The sequence below is a fragment of the Thermobia domestica genome, chromosome 11, assembly GCF_964235325.1.
Source record: "Thermobia domestica chromosome 11, izTheDome1.hap1.1, whole genome shotgun sequence".
In the NCBI taxonomy this organism is placed as follows: domain Eukaryota; kingdom Metazoa; phylum Arthropoda; class Insecta; order Zygentoma; family Lepismatidae; genus Thermobia; species Thermobia domestica.
The window spans coordinates 134,880,456-134,901,704 of record NC_137464.1 but is presented as its reverse complement, the minus strand read 5'-3'; the positions used below and the strand labels follow the sequence as shown (position 1 = coordinate 134,901,704).

The window sequence follows — 21,249 nt, the reverse complement described above, 5'->3', positions numbered from 1 at the left end:
CTATAACCTTAGCTTTCAAACCTTTGATTTTATAACAAAGACAAATATTTTTAAAAGAGTGTACTTTAAATAAATTACTTAAAGAAATATTTTTCACAAAGTTTATCCTTTTAAATTATTGTTCAAAGGCCTTTGCCTTTAATAAGCCTTCTCCGAAATAAATGCAAATGAATTGTGCTGCCATCTTTGGAGCTCTTTTAAACTACACTTATATGTTTGTGTCCAATCCTTTCGTCAATGAAATCTCGGAAACTACATTCTCTAGAAAGATCACGTTTTCACTGATCGATTGTAAATTTCATGTTGATTGTTCAGTTCTAATTGAATATTTAAAAAACATGGGCACTATTTCTTTATTACATTTTTACGGGTACATTGGAAGTGTTGAATTTTTTTAAAAAAACTAAAGCATCACATCCTAAGCATTATACATTCCAACATCACACTGTTGTATATAGGGGTTGTATATGTCTCAGGGGTTTGTTTCATGGCCAAATAATAATGGAAAAGGAAGGATAACCATTTCTCCAGTCTAAGATGAACCTTTTTTTTTTCTTTTTTTTTTGGGGGGGGGGAGTGTTTTGCCCAATGAACACCATATATAACTGACATTATAATTAATTGTGTATGTAATGTATTTGCTCATTACATACTGCATGCAAGAAGAAAGAAAACACTGGTCATACATGAATTAGAAACTCCAACCGGAAGCAGGCTCAAATCTTGCAAACGGTGGGAGATATTGAGAAAAAATAATCGAAAAAAGTCTCCCCTTTATGATACCCCTTGGCTTTTTTTTTCATCAACACGTCTTTCACTTGTGTCTGTAAAGGAACATGTACAGATGTTGTAAGGAATGATAAGGAAATTTATGCTCATATGCGAATGATGCGCTGTGTAGAGAGCGTAGGTTCAGCTAGTATTCTATTAAAAAGTAAAGTAAACCAATGCACTCCTTCTTTGCCTAAACTTTTACATGCTTTGGCAGGGAAATTATGCAGTCCTGGTGCTTTAGAACTTTTTATTATGGCATTTTTCTACCTCTACTATGGTCACAGGCCGAACCACTCCCTCCTCCGTGGATAGCTTTGCGCAAGTCTCCCTCGGATTTTCTTCTTTGAGAAGTTTCTGAAAATACTCCTTCCATCTCTTATTTATATTTTCCTTACTTGTCAGAACCTCGTTATTTTTGTCCTTGATGCAGCGTACATGACAAATATCTTTCTTTTACTTCTCTTACCTTACCTTCGAAAGCCTGTACATCTTTTAATCCTGGTTTGTTTCCACGTTGCGCAACTCATCATAATCCTTGCCTTTTGTTATCTAACTGCCTTTCTGGCAATCTCCTTCGCTTCCTTGTACTTCATCAGACCTAGTCAATTGCCAGTTTTGACATTTTTCCTATCGTTACTCCTTCTCCTTTATAGTTACTTCAACTTCATTCTACCACCATGTTTCCTTATCAATAAGGCCTCTTCCTTTTGTTTCTCCCACAGTTTTGCTGTTTCCTTAAGTGCTACTGATATCCTGGTCCCCTCTTCTTCCACGACCAACTCTTATTCCTTTATTTGCAGTACTTGGAATGTGATAATTTCCTTTCGAAACCTTTCAGCACTTGCCCCATCTAACTTCCACTACTTTGTTCGAACAGGTTCATTTTGTCGTCTTCTTCCTACCTTTTCATTGATGAAGCTATCGGCTACTATGAGGCAGTGTTGTTCCGTTAGATTCTCACACCTGTTATTACCTTACAGTCCTTTGAATCATATAGGTTTTGTCTTCTGCATACGATGCAGTCAATCTGGGACTTTGCGGTGCCACTCTTTTATGCAATATGGTGGTGGTCTTTCTTCTTGTAGAAAGTATTCAGCCAGATTGTATGCTTCTGCCGCTTGTAATATGTTCTCGTCTTCCTTATTTCTGTTTTCCAATCCACTTCCTCCATATATTCTTTCATATCCTGTTCTTGATCATCCTACGTGTCCATTTAGACCTCTATTAGGACAAACTTTTTATGCAATGAACAATTCTGCGGAGTATTAGCAAGTTCCATCCAAAATTCTTGCTCTGTCTCTTCATTACACCCAACTTGCGTGGCATAGGCGCTTATTATATTCAAGATTTCTCCTTATTCCAGCACGAATGTCGCTATAATTATCGCTTACTCTCATTACATCCAACAATTCTTCTTTCATGTTCTTATTCAAGATAATTCTAAGCCTTTCTTTCTGTTGTTGTAACTTGTAAATGTAAGCTTGTATCAATTTCTTATTTCCTTCGATCTTAAACCCTTCCATTTAGTCTCCTGGATGCAAAGCTCACTCTTTTTCTTGCCAACGTCTCTCATAACTCGTAGCTAGTACCTGTCAAGATTTCACGTTCCTACTCTCATATGATCTTTTTGGACTCGCTTCTTTAGCGCTTCCGTTTATTGTTACAGCTTAGCTCTTGCTCATTTCTCACGGTCTTAAGACGATCAGTCCGCGTGTAAATTCCTTTCTCAATCCATATTTGATTTTACAACCGGCCTACCTGTCGTCAACACCCAACTTGGAAAATCAGGATTTTCTGTCGGGTTTTAACCCATAATTTTAGAGTACTACTGTTACTAAACTTTACCAATTACTGTTAAAATTCCCAAAAACCTAACAAATTGGCGTCCTAGTGCTTACTTTTAAGATAGGTTCGAATCCAGGCTAGGCAGGTTTTCTTGTAAATGAAAAATCTGCACTTCATTGACAAAATGCACTAATGTTGAAATGTAAGAAAGTTATAAACATATCACAGGTATGTAATATAGTACCAGGGTGGAAAAAAATCATGATTTCTTTTTTTAAAAAAATCATTTTTGTTGATATTCCTGTCGAATCCATGGTTTTTGGAGTTCTGAGATGAACATTAACATTTCCGATACTGTTTAAATCCAAATTCACCCCTAAAGGGGAAGGGTGACATATAAAAGTATTTGAAAATGACTGATACTAGTGTCGAGTTCATAGTTTTTGGGGTCCCTAAGTTCATTGGTAATAGTTTTGGTGCCCCTTATACAAAAAACGAAACGTATTCTCCCCATGTGAAGAACGGGTATTCTGCTAGTCTTTAATAATAAGGAACGGAAGTTTCACATGTTAAATTCTTTAATATATTTGTCACTGCTCAAATTTACGCACTTGTGCGGTGTATGTGTGTATATGTAAATAAGATCATCTCTCTTTTTGGGTTGTTCGAAAAATATACAAATAATAAAGAGGGATTTTTATCAGATATTAGAAAACGAAAAAGTAAAATTAAAAGCTGTTGCTTTAAATATCTTTCCTACTAGCGAAATACGTTGTATATGGGCTGCAGACACGTTACAGAAAATAAGATCAGCATCACGCAGGCGAAGAAATAGTTTTTAAATTATATTTTCCGGGTTTTGCCAATATTTCCGAACAAAACATTTTTTTTTAATGGGTTCAAAATTTCCGGAAATTTTACACAACACAAGGAAGATTCGTATTTCCTTAAAATATATATAATTGATTTTAACATACTGGTATTAACTAAAATGATTCTGGCCTTTTTTTTTTTTTTTTTTTAATTTCCCTGCCACAAAACGGTAACTTTGTAAGATTACTTAAGACAATTTAAATGCTGCTAATTAATCTAACTCGGATTATATTTTAGTATCTCTTGTAGCCATAATTCCATTGTATCACGGTGCTAACTTAATTTCCGGTTTTTTTCCAGGCCTTTACAACACTAATCCTGAGACCCGTGTTTTATAATTTGCATTCACAACATACAACAAATTTATGAGCAGAAGACATATTTGGCACATCTGCTGCAAACAACAGTGGTTTTCGTGTCTTTCGATTTGGTACGCATGTGACATAGACTACAAAAAAGCGGCGACCTGTTGCCAGGGTTAACGGAGAAATGTCCACTACGAGAAGCTGCGCAACAGATTGTCGAGTTGCAGATTTCATGATGCTCTCGTTCTTCTCCTGATGAAGTTGTCGTCTCCTGAAGATCAGGAATATACTTATCATCACTTGGATATCTTCATCATCATAGATTTCTGCCTTTATTGGCAGGTCACTTGCCGCAGCTGAGAAGCTTCCATGCTCCACAGTCTTCCGCTAACCTCTCCGTCTTCACGTATGATCTTTCTGTTTTTATATCGTCCATTAATTGTAGCCTCCTTCGCCCCTCCCTCTGTTTTCTGCCACCATACCCCCTAGCACATCCCTCATGATACAATTTCTTCTTAGGCAATGTCCCAACCAGTTTATCTTCCTCTTCTCAATAATATCTAAAAGTGTTCTTTTCTCCCCCACCATTTCTAATACTTTCTCATTCGTTTCCCGTTCGACCTAAGTAATTGTTTCCATTCTTCTCCACGCCTATTTCGAAAACTTCCACTCGATTTTTATCACTTTTACATAATGTCCATGTTTCCGCCTCCTACAGTATAACACTCCACACGAAGCATTTTATGAGTCTTTTTGTCAACTCTTTATTCAAGGTCCCGCAAAACAGACTTTTCTTCCTCCTAAAGGCTTCCTTCGCCATTCCTACCTTTGCTTTTATTTCACGTTAGCACTTGGTGTCATTACTAAGAATACTACGCAGATATCGAAAACTTTTCACTTGTTCTATTTTCTCCCCTCCCACTTTTATATTGTCACAGACCGCTTCGTTTCAATCACCATGGCTTTTGTTTTTCTAACATTTATTTTCATTCCATATTCTTCAAAGTCCTTCCTCATTTTTTCTAACATTTTATTGATTTTCTTTTCAGATTCTGCAACAAGCACCATAATGTCTGCAAGTCTTATACATCTGATCATTCTACCTCCTACCGAAATGCCATCTTCATCATTCACTATCTCTTTTTCACTCTATCTTCTAGAAGAAAGATATTAAATAATGTTGGCAAGAGACAGCATCCCTGTGGAACTCCCCATCCAATTGCACTCTACTCTACTATTTCCTCCCCTATTCTAACACCTGTTCATTCATATATAAATTTCTTATGAGTGTTCGATCTTTCCATTCCAACTCAATCTTCTTCAGAACTCCCAACAACAATTCCCAATTCACACATCAAAACCATTTTCTAAATAATAACTACAACATGCACTTCTTTCCCTTTTTCTATAGACCTTTCACCGATTGCCTTTAATAATCCAACTGCATCTTTTGTGCCCTTACCTCTCCTGAACCCGGACTGTTCCTCTTCAAATTTTTCATTTGATATTCCATACAACCTTCTGTTCAGTGTTCGGAGCAGGATTTTAGCTGCATGAGATATGAGACTAATAGTTCTATAATCCTCTCTCTTTGGATTCGATTTCCTAGCCATCGAAATCATGATCGTCTTCAGGAAGTCTTCTTACCACTCTCCTGTTTCATAAATTTTATTGCAAAGTCGAAACAATTCTTTGTTGACATTGTCTCCCATATTTTTAACGCATTTAATTCGTATATTATTTGCCCCGCTGCCTTTCCATTCCTAATCTCGGATACCGCCTTTTCAAACTCATCCCGAAGTACAGCCTTTATCATCGCTCGTTCGCATCCCTTTATCATCCTAAATCCCTCGCGTACTTCATTTTCTACTTGAACATTTAGGCTACACGGTCTATCCCTACTCTCATATAAGTCTTCAACATATTGTTTCCACTTTACTATGACCTCTCATCTCTCGCTGACTACTTTCCCATTCTTATTTCTACTGTCATCGTAGAACTTCTTGTTTGCACCGAAATTCAGTAGATTTCACATCCTTGTACATTTCTTCATATTTCCCAACTTCTAATTTCTCTATGTCCTCGCATTTTCTTTTGTAAAACTCTTCCTTGCCTGTCTGTCTCGCTTCGTAAATCATCGTTTAACTTTCTGTACATCTTTCTGTCCTCTTCTGTTTAAACCTGTTTCCATATTTCCCTTTCCCTTATTTTCTGCAACATAAATTCTGTAACCCATGGTTTCTTAGCTGTTTTGTGTTCGCGGCAACCTATTACTTCTTCTGCAGTCTGCTGTGTGTAAAGTTTAATATGTTCCCACTGTCCGTTATTACCTGCGCCTATCCTCTCCTCGTTTGAATATTTTTCTTCGAATTTTTCAACGAAGAGATTTCTTCCTCGTTTTTCAACTTTTCAGTATTCAACGTCTTGTTGCCTAGTTGAATACCTACTTCGGGCAGACAAAATCATAATTAGAGAAAATGTCTGTCCCCGGAAGGGTCTTTGCGTTCTTCAAGTTATTCCGATACCTCTTATGAATAATAACAGTCTACCTGATATCTTCCGCCATTTATTGGGGATTTCCATGTATATATTCTTCTCTTGTTCTCATTGAACCAAGAGTTCCCAATTACTGGTGAATTCTGTCTACAGAAATTCACCAGTTCCTCTCCAGTTTCATTTCTTTCGCCTGAACCGTAATTGCCTATCATACTACCTTCCAGTTTTTCTCCCACAATTGCATTGAAATCTATTACAATTACGCATGCACCCCTCTTCTCCCTGTCTATAATTTCTTCTTTTTTTCTAATAATTTTCCTCTACTTCAGATGCATGCGACGTCGTCGGTGCGTACACCCTCCATTCCAAAAGAAACCGAACGTTTTAAAAAACAAAAAAGCAATGTACATTTTGGAACAAATCATTTTTATTAATCAATGTATTCCCCTTCTGCATCGATATACATATTTGCACGCTCCAACAAGTTGTCAAACGACTTCTCTATGTCCTTTATTGGAATGGTCTTTAGGACGGCGGTCGTCGCCTTCTCAATAGCATCAATCGATGCGTGCCACTTTCCTTTCATCGCCAAATGCAGCTTCGGGAACAGATAGAAATCGCACGGAGCGAGATCTGGTGAATAGGGCGGATGATGCAACCGAATAATGTGATTTTTGACCAAAAATTCATTTACAAGTCGCGAACGATGTGATGGTGCATTATCGTCCAAAAGAGTCCAACTGCCGATTTCGCGATATTCGGGCCGAATACGACGAATTCTTGCCAGCAAACGCTTCATGACGCCCAAGTAAAACTCTCCAGTGACTGTCTGGCCGGGCTGAACAAATTCTTTGTGGATAATTCCTTTTGAATCGTAAAAACAAATCAGCATCACCTTAACTTTTGACTTCACCAAGCGACTTTTTTTGGGTGTTCCTTCATCCAGCGCTCTCCATTCAGCACTTTGCCGCTTTGTTTCGTCACCAGTTACAATCGATTTCAAGAAGTTTCGATCCTGCCGAGCACTTTTAACGATGTCTTTGCAATGCGCAATTCGATCAACTTTTTGGTCTTCGGTGAGTTTGTGTGGTACAAACCGCGAGTTAACCTTCTTAAGGCCCAAAACTTCGGTCAAAATGCGGTATGCGGTTGTTTGAGGAATGCCTAATTCCATTTCAGTAACTTTCACCGACGATTTTTTGTTATGTTTGATCAATTCACGCACTTTTTCGATGTTTTCTTCCGATAATCCGGTTCTGGGACGGCCTGATCTTTCGTCATCATCCAGCGTCTCTCTACCCGATTTGAATCGCCTGAACCACTCGTAAACTTGCGTACGGGATAGACACTCATCACCATATGCATTTTGTAGCATTTGGTGCGTTTCACTAAAAGTTTTACCCAGTTTAACACAAAACTCAATTGCAGCTCGTTGTTTGAAACTCATTTTCCGACCGATGTACACAACACACTGACAGTTGAAACGCAATAACTTTGTTGCCGTGCATCCAAATGTCATGACATTTATACCAGTTGTCAATGAGGGACTACGCCATCTACCGGTAAAATATTACAACAGATGGCACTAGTGGTGCTATTTGTTTTCAAAAGTTCGGTTTCTTTTGGAATGGAGGGTGTATGTCTGTATCACCACTAGATCCTTCGTTTTCCCTTTGAGTCTTAACATCATAACTTTATCATCAATAGATTCTCCTTTCAGTACCTTCTCCAAGAATTATTTCTACGCCATTATGGCCGCCTTTTTCATTACCTGAGTAAAACATTCTATATCCTTCGCTGTTCAATACCCCATTATCTCCCCAACTAACTTTACAAACTCCTACCAAATCTAGATTATTCTGTTTCATTTCTTCTATAAGAATTTCTAATTTTCCTTCTTGTAACGTACAGTAGCACATACGTTCTATGTCCCTACCACAAACATTTTGCTCTTGCATGTGTTTCTTTTCCTATCTATCTCCTCCACATTGTTACTTTCTCGTCCAATAGTCCTTCCCAAGCCATCCCCTCCCGGAAATCTCAATGAGGTGAAATTTTACCTCCGGAACTATTTTGACCTACGAAAGACAATAGTACATATTTTCTCTTTTTGCTGTCAGCAAACTAGGGAAAAATAAAGTGGTGGTTTCTCGCTGCCTTTCATCAGCAGTATCCAGCTGTTTAAGTCACTCTAAGCACGCCTGAGACTAATGTCCAAGTTACCATCCAATCACTGGTATGGCCAGTAGTCAACTTGGTACTGGAGAACTGCTGCCTTTTCCCAAAACACTCTTCTTCTAGCTACTCCATTTAGACCAATTAGGAAGGGTAACCCTTCTGGTAGTTAATCTGGTAATCAAAACTACCACCGACATAGCTGTAAACGCACGCAATCGTTCCCACCCGACACATAAGTATCTGTATCGGGGAGAAAATGGAGATATGGATATGAAAGTATGGAGATAAAATATCACCGATCACAGGATGATACTAAACGTTTTGTTCTTCATCACTGTCAGATACACAGATACATCTTCAAATACCTCGTTTCTCTGAAACAATTTATTTCTTTAAGTTCATTGAACATAGATATTTCATTCAGAGAGACGATCAACAAATTTTTACGCAAGCAGAAACATGGAAAATTCTGTACCCCACAGCTCAGTAAGAAAATGAAGAAACTGACTGATGCTACAGGATACATTGAAAGTTTTCTGTACTAAAACAAAAGTAATGTTCACTCATTGCAATGCGAGATACCAGCGCAGAGATTGAAAAAGAATTGAGTTTGAGTTTAACGTCCCGTTCAGCAGTGAGGCTATATGAGACGTGAACGTACTGATTAACGTGGTTTGAACCACATAAGCTTCCAAAGGGAATCGAATCCGAGTCTCCCACGTCAAATGCGCGTACGCTAACCGCTTAGAAACGGAGCTCAGATTGAAAAAGAAAATTCTCTGTACCTTCATATCCCATGCTACTAATCCAGGGTTTTAAAAACAGAAAAAAACTTCTGAAAGTTAAAGATTGTGCAATAATCACTTTCGTATGAAAATGAAAATGATCGAACTAGCACAACGAAAGCTCATTGACGTCTTAACGTTAGTTTTGATTACCAAGTATGATACTTACAAACACAGGACAACTTACTTGAAAACTCTTTAACGAGCGCTCCAACAACTTGCTTCGTCCATGCTGTATTATGACAGTTGTAGTATTCCATCGCTACCGCCTTCAGCTGAAAAGAAACCAAAATATTAAACAAAAGTACGCGCAAAAATCTATTTCTATAGTATAAAATGAACAATTTCGTGCTCTACTCTCAATCTCGCAAAAGCTTTTCTTCATTTAATACGCTATATTGTGATTACTTCACTTGTTTTTAAGTCAAGTATACTGGTTCAATATATTTCGTCCCTCTCGAAACAAAAGCGCGAATCTCATTTTCTTAACTTTTTCAGAAGTTTAAATCTCATTATTTATTTTATCGTCTTTTAAAATTTAGTTTAAACTCCTTCGTTTCAGGTATAGAACTTACGAAATCAAATCAAATTTTAACAGAACACGATAGAATAAATTATGATTAGATCTTTAAATTTATCTCCTCGAAAAGCTGAAAAAAAATTAGATACGCCCCTTTGTCTCGAGAGGGACGTTTGTACAATCAGAAGTAACTACATATATTTTTCATCTACCAGATAACTGTCGCTAAGATGTAGGCTTTAATAATATTTTACTTCGTTTTCAAATTACCGTAATGTACACAAAATCTTGTTCCTTGAGTTAAAAAAGTATGTTACAGCGACACATGATCAACTGTATTGTGTTAAAGATTGGCTGTGATAAAAATTGTCGACTTTCAACCCTTTACTCGGTTAGTAAATCATCCTCCACCATCAATTTTATTCAATATGACGGCCATAGGCGATGTGGATGGCTACAACTCAGTGTCCACAATAGTCTATTGGTAGGCATACGGAAATTTCCCAAGGATGGATGAAATATTGAACACCTGAAAGTTCATTTTAACACGAAAACAGTCAATAATACAGAATTAAAATAACTTCAAATTCTTAACCAATAAATATTCTGTTATTTACAATTTTTTGTTCATTATGGTCATAATGAATTAATTATTTAACAAATTTCAATATTAATATCACAAAGAAAAAATATCCAATAAATGTCACATTTAATTTAATTAAAATATTTAAGAAGTAACTACGTGAACATACACAAACTAACAAGTTTTCAAGACCAGGCTAGCTACGTTCCGATTTAATATCTTCTACTTCTATAGACCTTCAATTCTGAGACATGCGAACGGCGATATGAATCTGGCGTGTCATTCTCATCAGAAACTAAAACGGTATTCGGACTTAAAAACTTCCTAATCACAAATGGACCAAACCACTTATCGCTTAGAGATTTCGCAACCTTGTCTTTTAGGGATGGTTTAACGTTAGCCTTTAACAGGACACTTTCCCCCATGTCTAAATTAACGGGATTTCTCTTTCGTAACATCAACTTACGTATTGTGGCCCAACTTCTTTCCATATTCTTAATAGCTTCTTTCCACAAGTCAGCAAATGATTTTCCATCAGAATCATTGATATTCTATCGGTTTCCTAACGGTGTATTATATGGACGTTCAAAGTAAACTTAGATGGGTGACGTCTTTAATTCTAAATGATCGCCTATGTTTAAGGCGAATTGAAGTTCTGGCACAAGAGTTGACCGCAGATGTTTCTTCGTCGAGATGTAAGCTCTAAGGGATACCTTCAAGGTCTTTATAAATTTTTCTACCGCATTTCCACTAGGATGATAGGGACTCGAGCCTTATGTGCTTGATACCCAAACCAAACAGGAATTTCTTAGTGTTCGGAAACAAAAATTGAAGCGTTGTCAGTGGACAGGACCTCCGGAAAACTCACCTTGTGGTTACAACATTGGAACTTATGCTTCTCAAACCTTCCAAAACCAAAATCGGCTGGCATTATCACCTCCGATGAGTATAAATTTATATCCATTTGAATTCGGCAAAGCACCTACAATGTCAAACATTCAATGAGAATTGACTCTTGCTGAATTCCGAAATTAAATATCCCAATTTCTTTTGGTTTGACTCCTTAACTTTCTGGCATACATCACATGTACTAAGGAAATTCTTCACATCTTTCGATCCTCCCCAGATAAACTTCATCAGTTAAGCTAATGTCCTTGACGCACTTGTATAACCATCAATCAGCGCGTCTTCATAGTAATACTCGATAAGCACCTTCCTCAGATCCTTCGGGATTACGATTTTATATGGATTAATCGCCGAATTAGTTCTTTTTAGTAGAATATTTTTTTCTTAAGGACATACCCTTCAACATTCTCACCATTCTCAATTCTTTTGATGATAATATCCAAATCTGGATCTTCTCGTTGTAATTTATCGATGGGATCCTTAATTAAGGGTAAGATCCAGAGATGCTTTATATTCATATTCTTTCTGAACGCTGCTAATCCTACTGGGCCATCCAATGTATTGAATTCAAAGGGATCATAGATTCGCGTCAAGAGATCTGCGACTATATTCTCCGTTGATTTTATATTTCGAATTTAAACTGAGTTTCCACGAAAGGACCGTACTTTAAGTCTCTTCCTATTATTATCCATGACAAGGCTTTATTGTCTGTTAACACATCAAACTCATTAACCAAGTAGTGTCTATAGCGAGATATTGTTTTTACAACACTTATAAATTCTATCTCATAAATACTGCGGTGTTTATCCGCCTCTGATAGTTTCTTGCTATAGAAACACACAGGTTGAAGGTTTCCATTCGCATTTTCCTGTGAAATAAACCTGGCTATACTTTTGCCACTGCCGTCGACATAGACTACAAAACATTTGTTCAGATCTGGAGTTTTCAAACCAACGGTATCAATCAAAATATTCTCTAATTTCTCCAAAATCTGTTGATGTTCCTGAGCCCAAACGAATTTATTCTTAGGTGATTTCCAGGCACGAAGTGGAGCCATTAGCTCTTGTAGCTCCGATGCAAATTTAGAATAATAGCTAAATACTCCTATTTTTAACAATCCGCGCCTAATACGGGGTTGTGGAATATATCTTATAGCAGAATCTGCTTGGGTCAATCTCCATCTGGTCTCCTCGAATAATGTAACCAGGTAATTAATCTTCTTATAAAACATTTATCTGGTGATACTGTTATACTCTTTGAACCTCTGTAAAACCTTTTCTACCATTAACATGTGTTCTTCAATTGTATCACTAGCTACCAGCACATCGTCAAAATAAACTTCGACGCCCTTATGTCAGATCCCCCAATACGTTTTCTATAGCCCTCAATAAAATGTTACTCCCAGTCTATTCCTTCCGGAACTCTAGTGTATTGATAACACCCCTTGGGAGTAAGAAGAGTTGTAATCTCACGTGACAATTTATCGAGGTAAATTTGGTTGTAGGCCCGCTTTAAATCGAATTTCGAGTACAGTTTCTTATCTATCAAACACGCTTCTAAATTCGGGGATGGATATACATCATTCACAATTAGGCATTAGCCTTTATATAATTTCCTATAATTCGATATGTATTGTTTTTATTTTTCACCAGGAAGCAACTACTGCCATAGTTTGCATGGTCAACTTCTTCCAAAATCCCTTTTTAACAAGATCTTCACTTTGATCATAATTTTTTTCTTTATTTTTGAAAACTGTAAAAGGCGTATCCTTGAATGGTTTATTCTCTTTTAAATAAAGTCGACCAACAAACCCTTTGATGCATCCAACCCTTTTGGAAATTACATCAGAGTATTTATTTTTCATTGACTCGATAAAAGCGACAAAATCAGTTATCGAATCTCCACGAGTCTTGTCCCAAATTCTGATTTTTCACCTGTTAGACTGGTTTATCACCGGTGTGTTATTCTGAGCCATTTTCTCTAGATCAACAGAAAAATCAATGGGCTGAAACTTCCGATTCCTCTGAATTAATTTATGAAAGTTTTCTTATTGTTCTATGTCAAATCCGATGCTTCGGAACTACTACTATTATCCAACACAACATGCTTATGTTCATCTCAGTTCAACGGACTATTCACTCCCGAACTACTAGCAACAATTGGTTTTTCTAAGACATTAACAATATTCGAGGATTCTGTCACATTATCCACCCTTTTGTTGTTCTACTACGATTCCTATTTCTTTTGAGACCATTGTTCATCATAAGTCTCTTAGCTTCTGGGATCCCAGTTCTTGATGGATCATCACACTGAATACGGTCAACATCATCTGAAGAAATAGGTTTACCTGATAACTGTTTAACCCCATCAATAGATTCCGAATTATTCTGATCATTAGGTCTTTTACTGTTTAAAACCAATTTCGAGGTGTCCCCATCAGAGACAATCCGATGACCAAGGTACATTTCATTCGCACCATTATCGTAATCTTGAAAAGATTCTCCCAAATTTCATCATCTCCCGTCGACTTCAGAATTCACTATTCGTCCCGTGGATGAATTTCCCCCAAAGGACATATCACTCGCACCATCAGATCTTCCGTTCCAATGTATTCGAGTCGGAAAAGGATCATTTTCCATTCTTGATGTCATCAATTTCCCACTACGGATTGACAAAACTGGACATTTCATTCGCACCATCACGATTCCCACCAGATTGACGATTGATGAAGTTGTTAGCTTTCGATGTCATCTCTCCCAAGATCTCATTAGAAAGCAACTAAGGAATCGACATTGAAAGTTTACCATCTGAACCACTAGTACAACAAGCAGCTGTTCCAGACGAACAACGAACTCCCGTTGACGAAGACACTAAGTTCATATAAGATGGATTCTGGTCACCGGATATTCCAATCGCACCACCCGTCCTGCAGGAATTTATCGGTGATGCATCACTATTCTTCCTCGAAGTTCTTGAAACCAAGTTCATGTTCGGAGACAAATGGTTGTTCGACATTTCTATCGCACCACGCATATTACTGAATGGTTGATCTCCCACATGACTATCAACCACTGAAGATAAAGTATTTTCGATGTGTCGACCTGAATCAACTTCTGAATCAATCATCGCTCTGAGTTGACCAAGCTGGAATCGGTGCTCGAATCTCTAGAATCGTAGATTCGGTATCAACTAAGTCCAAGTTGCACTGAATTCCTTGTTCACGAAAAACCATAATCAAATATGTCTTCATATCGATGCCATCTTGTTTTCATCTGGACCATCTTGAATCTGTACCCCATGTTGATTAGCATTATTTCCTGTCAACTGGTAGGCACGAGGAGCAGACTTAAATCCTCTAGATTGATAACCAAACTTATGAAATATTTTCTTATAGTTTAAAGAAATTCTTTTGCCACCACGGGAACTAAGGCATTTTTGGAATAATCAATCACCGAATTTGTGGAACGTAGAAACGGAGTTCCAAGCGAACACAAGGCAACTGGTCTACCACCTTGAAACTAACTCTTTCGAAGTGTCCTGAAAAGTTCGCCGTCATTACAATTTCCTTGTTCGTGGAAAAATGCAATCCTGAAGGAGCATTTACTAATTTCTCTTGCGTTGTAGTAATATGTTTCTCCAAACCGCAAGCACGAACCAAATCTACACGAACAATATTGAAACTCGAAGCTCCATCGATGCAAATGTCCGTCAACTGATTATTAATTTTTCCGACAACGAAAGATGCAACTGTATTGTCCATTTCTGAAGGAATATATGCCATATCTGCTCTAGGATTACCTCGAGGCTCAGACAAACTACTTGGACCCCTGGAATTCCGAAAATTCCGAGAGCCACCTATCAATCGACCCAATTTATTTTCGTAGAGGGTTGATCTACATTTATTTCCAAACAAAGAATTATAGCATCATCCATTTCTCTATTATAACCCAACTTAATACGTGTTTTTCAGCTATTTCCAATAATTCTAAACGTGATGCAGGTAAATAGTTATTCAACATCCTGTACTTTTGATTAGGATTTAAACCACACAATCATACTCACTAATTCCGATTCTGGACCATTAAGTCCCAATACATTCATAGCTACAATAACAGACCTTACATAATCATTAACTTGTTTAGACAACTTCTGTCTTCTATAAACATATTCTGAAACCAAATGCCTACTCAGTGGAGTAACAAAATTGCTTAGTAAATTCCCTCGTAGATTGTACCGACTTACATTGTTATTCAATGCAAATAAGATTTCTCTTAATAAAGCCCCCGTACATTTGACAAGTACGGTTAAAACCATCCCGAGTGAATAACTAGTTTCTAATAACGTTTCTTCTATTTTCAACAACAAATTTAAAACTTCATGACTATTACTCCCATCTGTTAATTTAGCATCCTTAAATCTCAATTCAAGAGATTCACTATTTCTCTTGAATGCATATTTAGCCATTAAATTATGTTCAATAGCAGGCGAATCTTGTCTGTTAGCTTCAGCTACTACACCAGATTCTACTTTCTCGCTTCATACCTATTTACAGGTTGGAGAAAAGGAGAACTCAATGGAGCTTTCGGAGTAGAGTTCCCTATCTGAGAGACTTCGATAATAATGACGAAGATTAAGATACATGTTTGTAATGTTACCTCGAACATTTTCAGTAACGCTAACATTTGAAGAATCCCGAATTACAAAACCCGTCTGTTCTGATTGCCTTAATGGTGCTTCAAAGGACTTGTCCTAAGTCTCGCTGGAACTTTCCTAAACTAGTTGCATTAACCTGCCTACTAAAACCACAGCTAACGGAATGCATGCTCTCATTATTTCCACACATACTCCGATTGATTTCAGTCGAGACCCACCTAGCGTAACTTCCTTGAATGGAGGGATTAACGACATATTTAATTGCCCAAACTCTGAATGCGAATCAGGATCACAGTAACCAGTACTATCCCGCGTTACAAGTTCAGAATACCCATAAGGTATATCAATACTCACAAACTCAGTTCGATTAGCCATTATAAAACGGCAAATTCAAAAAAATACTTATACACCTCCTTTTTGTTGGTTTGAAAAAAAAACACTACAGATACTACAACAACCCAGGAGAACCAGCATGGATCAATCCTATATATCAAGCCTAGCCCTAAAAAAATATTTTACAATACACAAACAAATTAATTGCAACCTTAATTTTCACTTATTATATTCAATATCAATATTTAATTCTCACTATATCCAAAATATTTTACCTTCCTTTAACCTCAAACTATCTCAAGACAAAATTTATTACTTATAATAATTATCAAAGGTAATTTCATATATGACTAATTTGGTATAAGAAAAATCCTGAACCATTAATAATCGAATCGAAAAAAAAGGTTAGGAACTGACCCTTGAGTCATTTTGTAGCGTTCCCATCCGCTGTCGGGACAAAAGTTGATGTTAAAAGGGCAACATTCATGGATACCAACAACTCAAGAAATGTCGACCTGTCAACACCATCCTAAATCAAACCACAGGGATCTACGAAGACAGGCGCAACCTCTCGACACTCGACAGATGGATAATTCAGCATAGACAAATAACTAAATATTTGATACCAATCACTATATATATATATATATATATATATATATATATATATATATATATAGTAAATAAATAACCTTAGTAAATATCATTTATTATAATAAAATACAATATATTAAAAAACTCCAGCAACAAACAATTCCTTTTTTCCTTCGTAGTCTATTGGTAGAAGTGATTCTTAGACATGATTCAATCAATTATTATAAAAAATAGTCCAACTCTCATCAGATTAATAACCCTATCCAGTAACAAGTATGTACTAAGGCAAAATACAAATTCACTGAATAATAATTAATATGAATTTTATCTATTTCAATTACTCAACTAGAGATGAGAGAAAATGCCTTTGATTTCAAATCTCTGAATTAAGGTTATCAAATATTCTCAAGTCAAACATCCGACAAGGATAAAATTTGGGGGGGGGGAATCTCAAATAATAGAAGATCCGAATGATAAATGTTGATAACAACAATAAATAATTAACAAGCTACATAAATTTATTTTAACATTCTGGATGCCGTGCCTCACATCGTTCGCGTACAACTGATAAGTGTTTCAATCTCAAAAGCTCGAATATCGGTCTAGATTAATATAAATCTTTATCTAGACTAATTAAAGCTGAAAGACAAAGCAAATCATAAATAATACCATGTACATCGGGTTTAAGCCCGCTTGCCAAAAATTGAGATTCTGAATTATCAATCACTTTCGAGAAATTAATATCGCGATTTATAGAAATAACCCCTATCACAACCCAATAGGTTACTACGAGGACAACCCACAAACTAAAACACAAACAAAGGACAAACAACAATTATATTTTAATAGACACTCACCTTTTATAATCTTTCAAGGTTACCTTTTTTATTTTTATGCCTTGGCCTCGGTCAGCATGTCGTCTCATGAGTTAACAAGAATAAACGTGCTTTGGTTGTGTCTAACAAATCTAAACACCAATGCTTAGGTCAAAAAAATGAAAATATCGGGAATAAGGTTAACTCGTCCACTGCAGCAGACAGCTCTCTCGATCTACATACAACGAATCTTGACACGAATCTCCAGTTAATCTGAACGACAATAACTAGGATTAGGTCTAGTATCACTTAGCGGGACATTAACCACTACTCTCACTCCAATCTCCCACATTGACATTCCACCATTCAACCCGACTAGTTTCTCAGAATATAACGAGCGTCAGGTTAATAGTTTCTAGGATAATTAAAACCCACAACGACCGAACTTAGATCTGGTTTCTTTAATGTGACATTAACCACTGCTCTCACTCGCTAATTCCACACTGACATTCCACCGTTCCGTCAGTCAACTATCACTAGGGACATAACGAGTGTCACTACACTGATTTCAAGCTTAAAGTAAAACCTATGAAAACCCAGGTTTAGCTTCGTTTAGCGGGATATTGACCACTGTTCTCACTCGAATATCTCTCATCGACATTCCACCATTCAAACAACCAATTCAAGTTTTTGGATATAACAAATGTTACTTTAATGATTTCGAATTGATCTGAGAGATAATGACCAAGAATAGAGATAGCAATATTCAGTGGTAAATCAACCAATACTTTCACTTGAATGTCCCACACGGACATTCCACCATTTGATCACTCTCTCCAAAAATACAATCGCCTTGTCACTAAAATGAGACAGCGATCGATCGACCAAGACTTAGGCCAACTATACAGATATATTAGTCACAGAATGCCACTATCAAATGCCCCTGGTCTACGGTATATGACAACCAACTTGTCTGGCATGCACATAAAACAATAAAAATTTTAGCAACCACAGATTAACTTAATATTTCCAATTCTTTACGTGATAGAGGGGAAAGCCATAGAGCAGAATCCTAGTTTTCATTCTTACTTAGATTGCACTCGCCCATATAGTCAAAGACCAATCTTCCATTCAGGCAACACTCGTATCAGTATATTTCTTCTTTTTAGAAAAATTCGTCACAAAACACCACACAGCTTGCACCTTTATTCTTGTGATTTTAACACCTAACTGTAACTTAACACAAGAGATCGCCGATACTACAAAACCAAGCAAAAGGAACAGACACGCGGCCCATTATCCGACATCCACAATATTTCATTGGCCTGCTCGAAGCCAGGAGATACATCCGCCTTCCATTCAAACTCAAGGGTCAGTTCGCGGCCGTGAAGGCTGCGAGTTCCCTCGAAAGCCAACGGCGCTACGATCGCGATAGGGCACGTCTCCACCTGCGCAAGCGACCTTGAACTAACCAACCAGCAAAGGAATATATTTCTCTCGCTCCCCCACTCTACAGTCAAAGGAAACATTAAAAAAAAACAACCAAGGAAGGCTACAAAACCTTAATATCTTTTACAAATTAGAAATATATAGCATTATTATTTACATTTCGTTTCTTCTCTTTTTCATCGTTTTCTTTTTTTCTTCTTTCCCAACACACAGTAACGGGATTGTTACACATCACATCCCGTCTCCTCAGATTTCCTCGCGTAGAACTCCCGGAATGATCCAGTGGTGTCGTTGGAGTCCTTGTCCATGCGGATCCATGTATTTCTGGTCTTGTCACAATATAGGTGTGTGTGTAGTGGGAGAGGTGTTGCCACTGAGGTTTCATGATGTTTCTCTGGAAGTAGGATGAGTTGACTTTGGTGGTGGAAGCCACATCGACAAGTGGAAGCATTTTGAGATTTCAATATCCCGCCCTTCCGCCAGAAGTCACTTGAAAAGTTTCTCCTTGTACTGCAGAACGAAGTCACAATGGCTCTTGTGATCTGTTTAACGGTAGAGAACGGATGGAACTCTGTTGGTCTCAACTAGGTGGAGACACCTGTCATCCAGGTGTACTTCCACGCAATTTCGACTCTTCGCGTACAAGGTATGTTTCGTACAGTCTTCTGTTTCTGAACCTCTCCTGGATGTGGCGCTGTACGAAATGGTATAAGCACGCTTTGTGACGTCCTTTCAATGCGAAGTTCTTCCAGATCAAGGGAACTATGCTCTTGGAGCTACCGTATCGTATGGCTAAATCTCTCTGTATTGCAGGTTTGTCCTGTCACTGCTCTTTAATAGCGCACACTACTCGGGGCACGAGCGCCATCGGACAATATTCTTCACACAAATTCCGATTGACCACGTAATGCGGGGCACATAGTCGGATGATGAGACTTACACCTCTTCCATTACGAACGACACGGCTGAGTGCTTATAATGGGCGGCAAACAGACTAAGCTTTCCCTGAAAGCTGTCACTTTTATTTTTGTCGTTCTATGGATCTTGTTCAACTAATACTGTTATAAGTACATACTTCAGTGTAGACAGCAATGTACCGGACCATAACATCGGTTAAACGTGTCGTTCGGAAGCACTCACTCCACTCTTTTTATTTACCAGAGATAGGCCAAATTTTCATCATGTGGCGAGGAGACAAATTATAATGCTGCTATAGCATTAGGCTAAGCGTTGTCAAGAAGAGGAAGTCAAAGACACAAATGTCTCGGTATATTTTCCTGTGGTTTCGTAGTTGGCTATCACACGTATCATGTGATATGCACTTATTTGTCGAACAGATTATTCAGTTCAAATACAATTCGGCCGACTATTTTTATTAAGCTTACCATATATGATCTACAAGGGAAAAGAATATCCCATTTTTCTTTCCCACATTATCTCTGGCTAATATCTTACAGCTACATAAATAATATTGGTGTCAAAAGTATAGCGAACCAAGTCGTGAATAAAGAGGATATGAATCAATTGAAATAAGCAGTGCTAAACGGAGATTAAACAAACATACTCAAATTCACCATACATATTGGGTATTTTATGGGGATTTTTTTTTTTTTTTTTGTTGTTTCTAGAAATAAGATATTCTCGTAGATAATCTGAAAGAATATACTTTCCTACCAAGATCCTACATAGCGTGTAATGTATTTGCTACCTTTAGTAACAATATGTTGCTTGAAAACTGAGTAAACGGGTTCTCTAATACATTTTGCTCTTAATATTCCCAAAACCAGTCTCTAAGATAATCATGAAAACCTAAATATTTTAACAATAACAATATTTAATTAGTAGTAACCTACTACGGAGGAAACGATAAAGAAGAACGACCGAGATATATCACCAGCAATGTAATACAAAACTATTATTATGCCTTTGTGTAACATAGAAAAAAATAAGTCCATCCATAATATTTTATACGTATAGCTCAAAAGCCACTCATATTCATTTTCCGTATTCTGTAGTAAAATTCATCCAAGCACCTTATATATTAAAAAAAAAAAATTGAAAATATTTTCAATGGTTAACAAAAACTAATTGCTACACAGAACAGATATTTTAAAACTTCACTTAGGCTTGCGCGACTGCTGAAGGCGAATCTGTCATTATGTTATTCTAACAATTAATGCATGAATTTAACATTCAGTAC

General features: G+C 37.1%; 1 protein-coding gene across 2 annotated transcripts in view; it reads right to left on the bottom strand.

Annotated features, from left to right (window-relative positions):
* The window catches only part of LOC145664458 (thioredoxin domain-containing protein 11), a 506,348-nt gene that overhangs the window by 268,576 nt on the left and 216,523 nt on the right, over nucleotides 1-21,249 (bottom strand). For both annotated transcript variants that reach the window (XM_081731156.1, XM_081731155.1), the window contains exon 6: nucleotides 9,384-9,471. In XM_081731156.1, coding sequence (XP_081587282.1) covers nucleotides 9,384-9,471 — 88 coding nt within the window. The remainder of the gene's footprint in view (nucleotides 1-9,383; nucleotides 9,472-21,249) is intronic.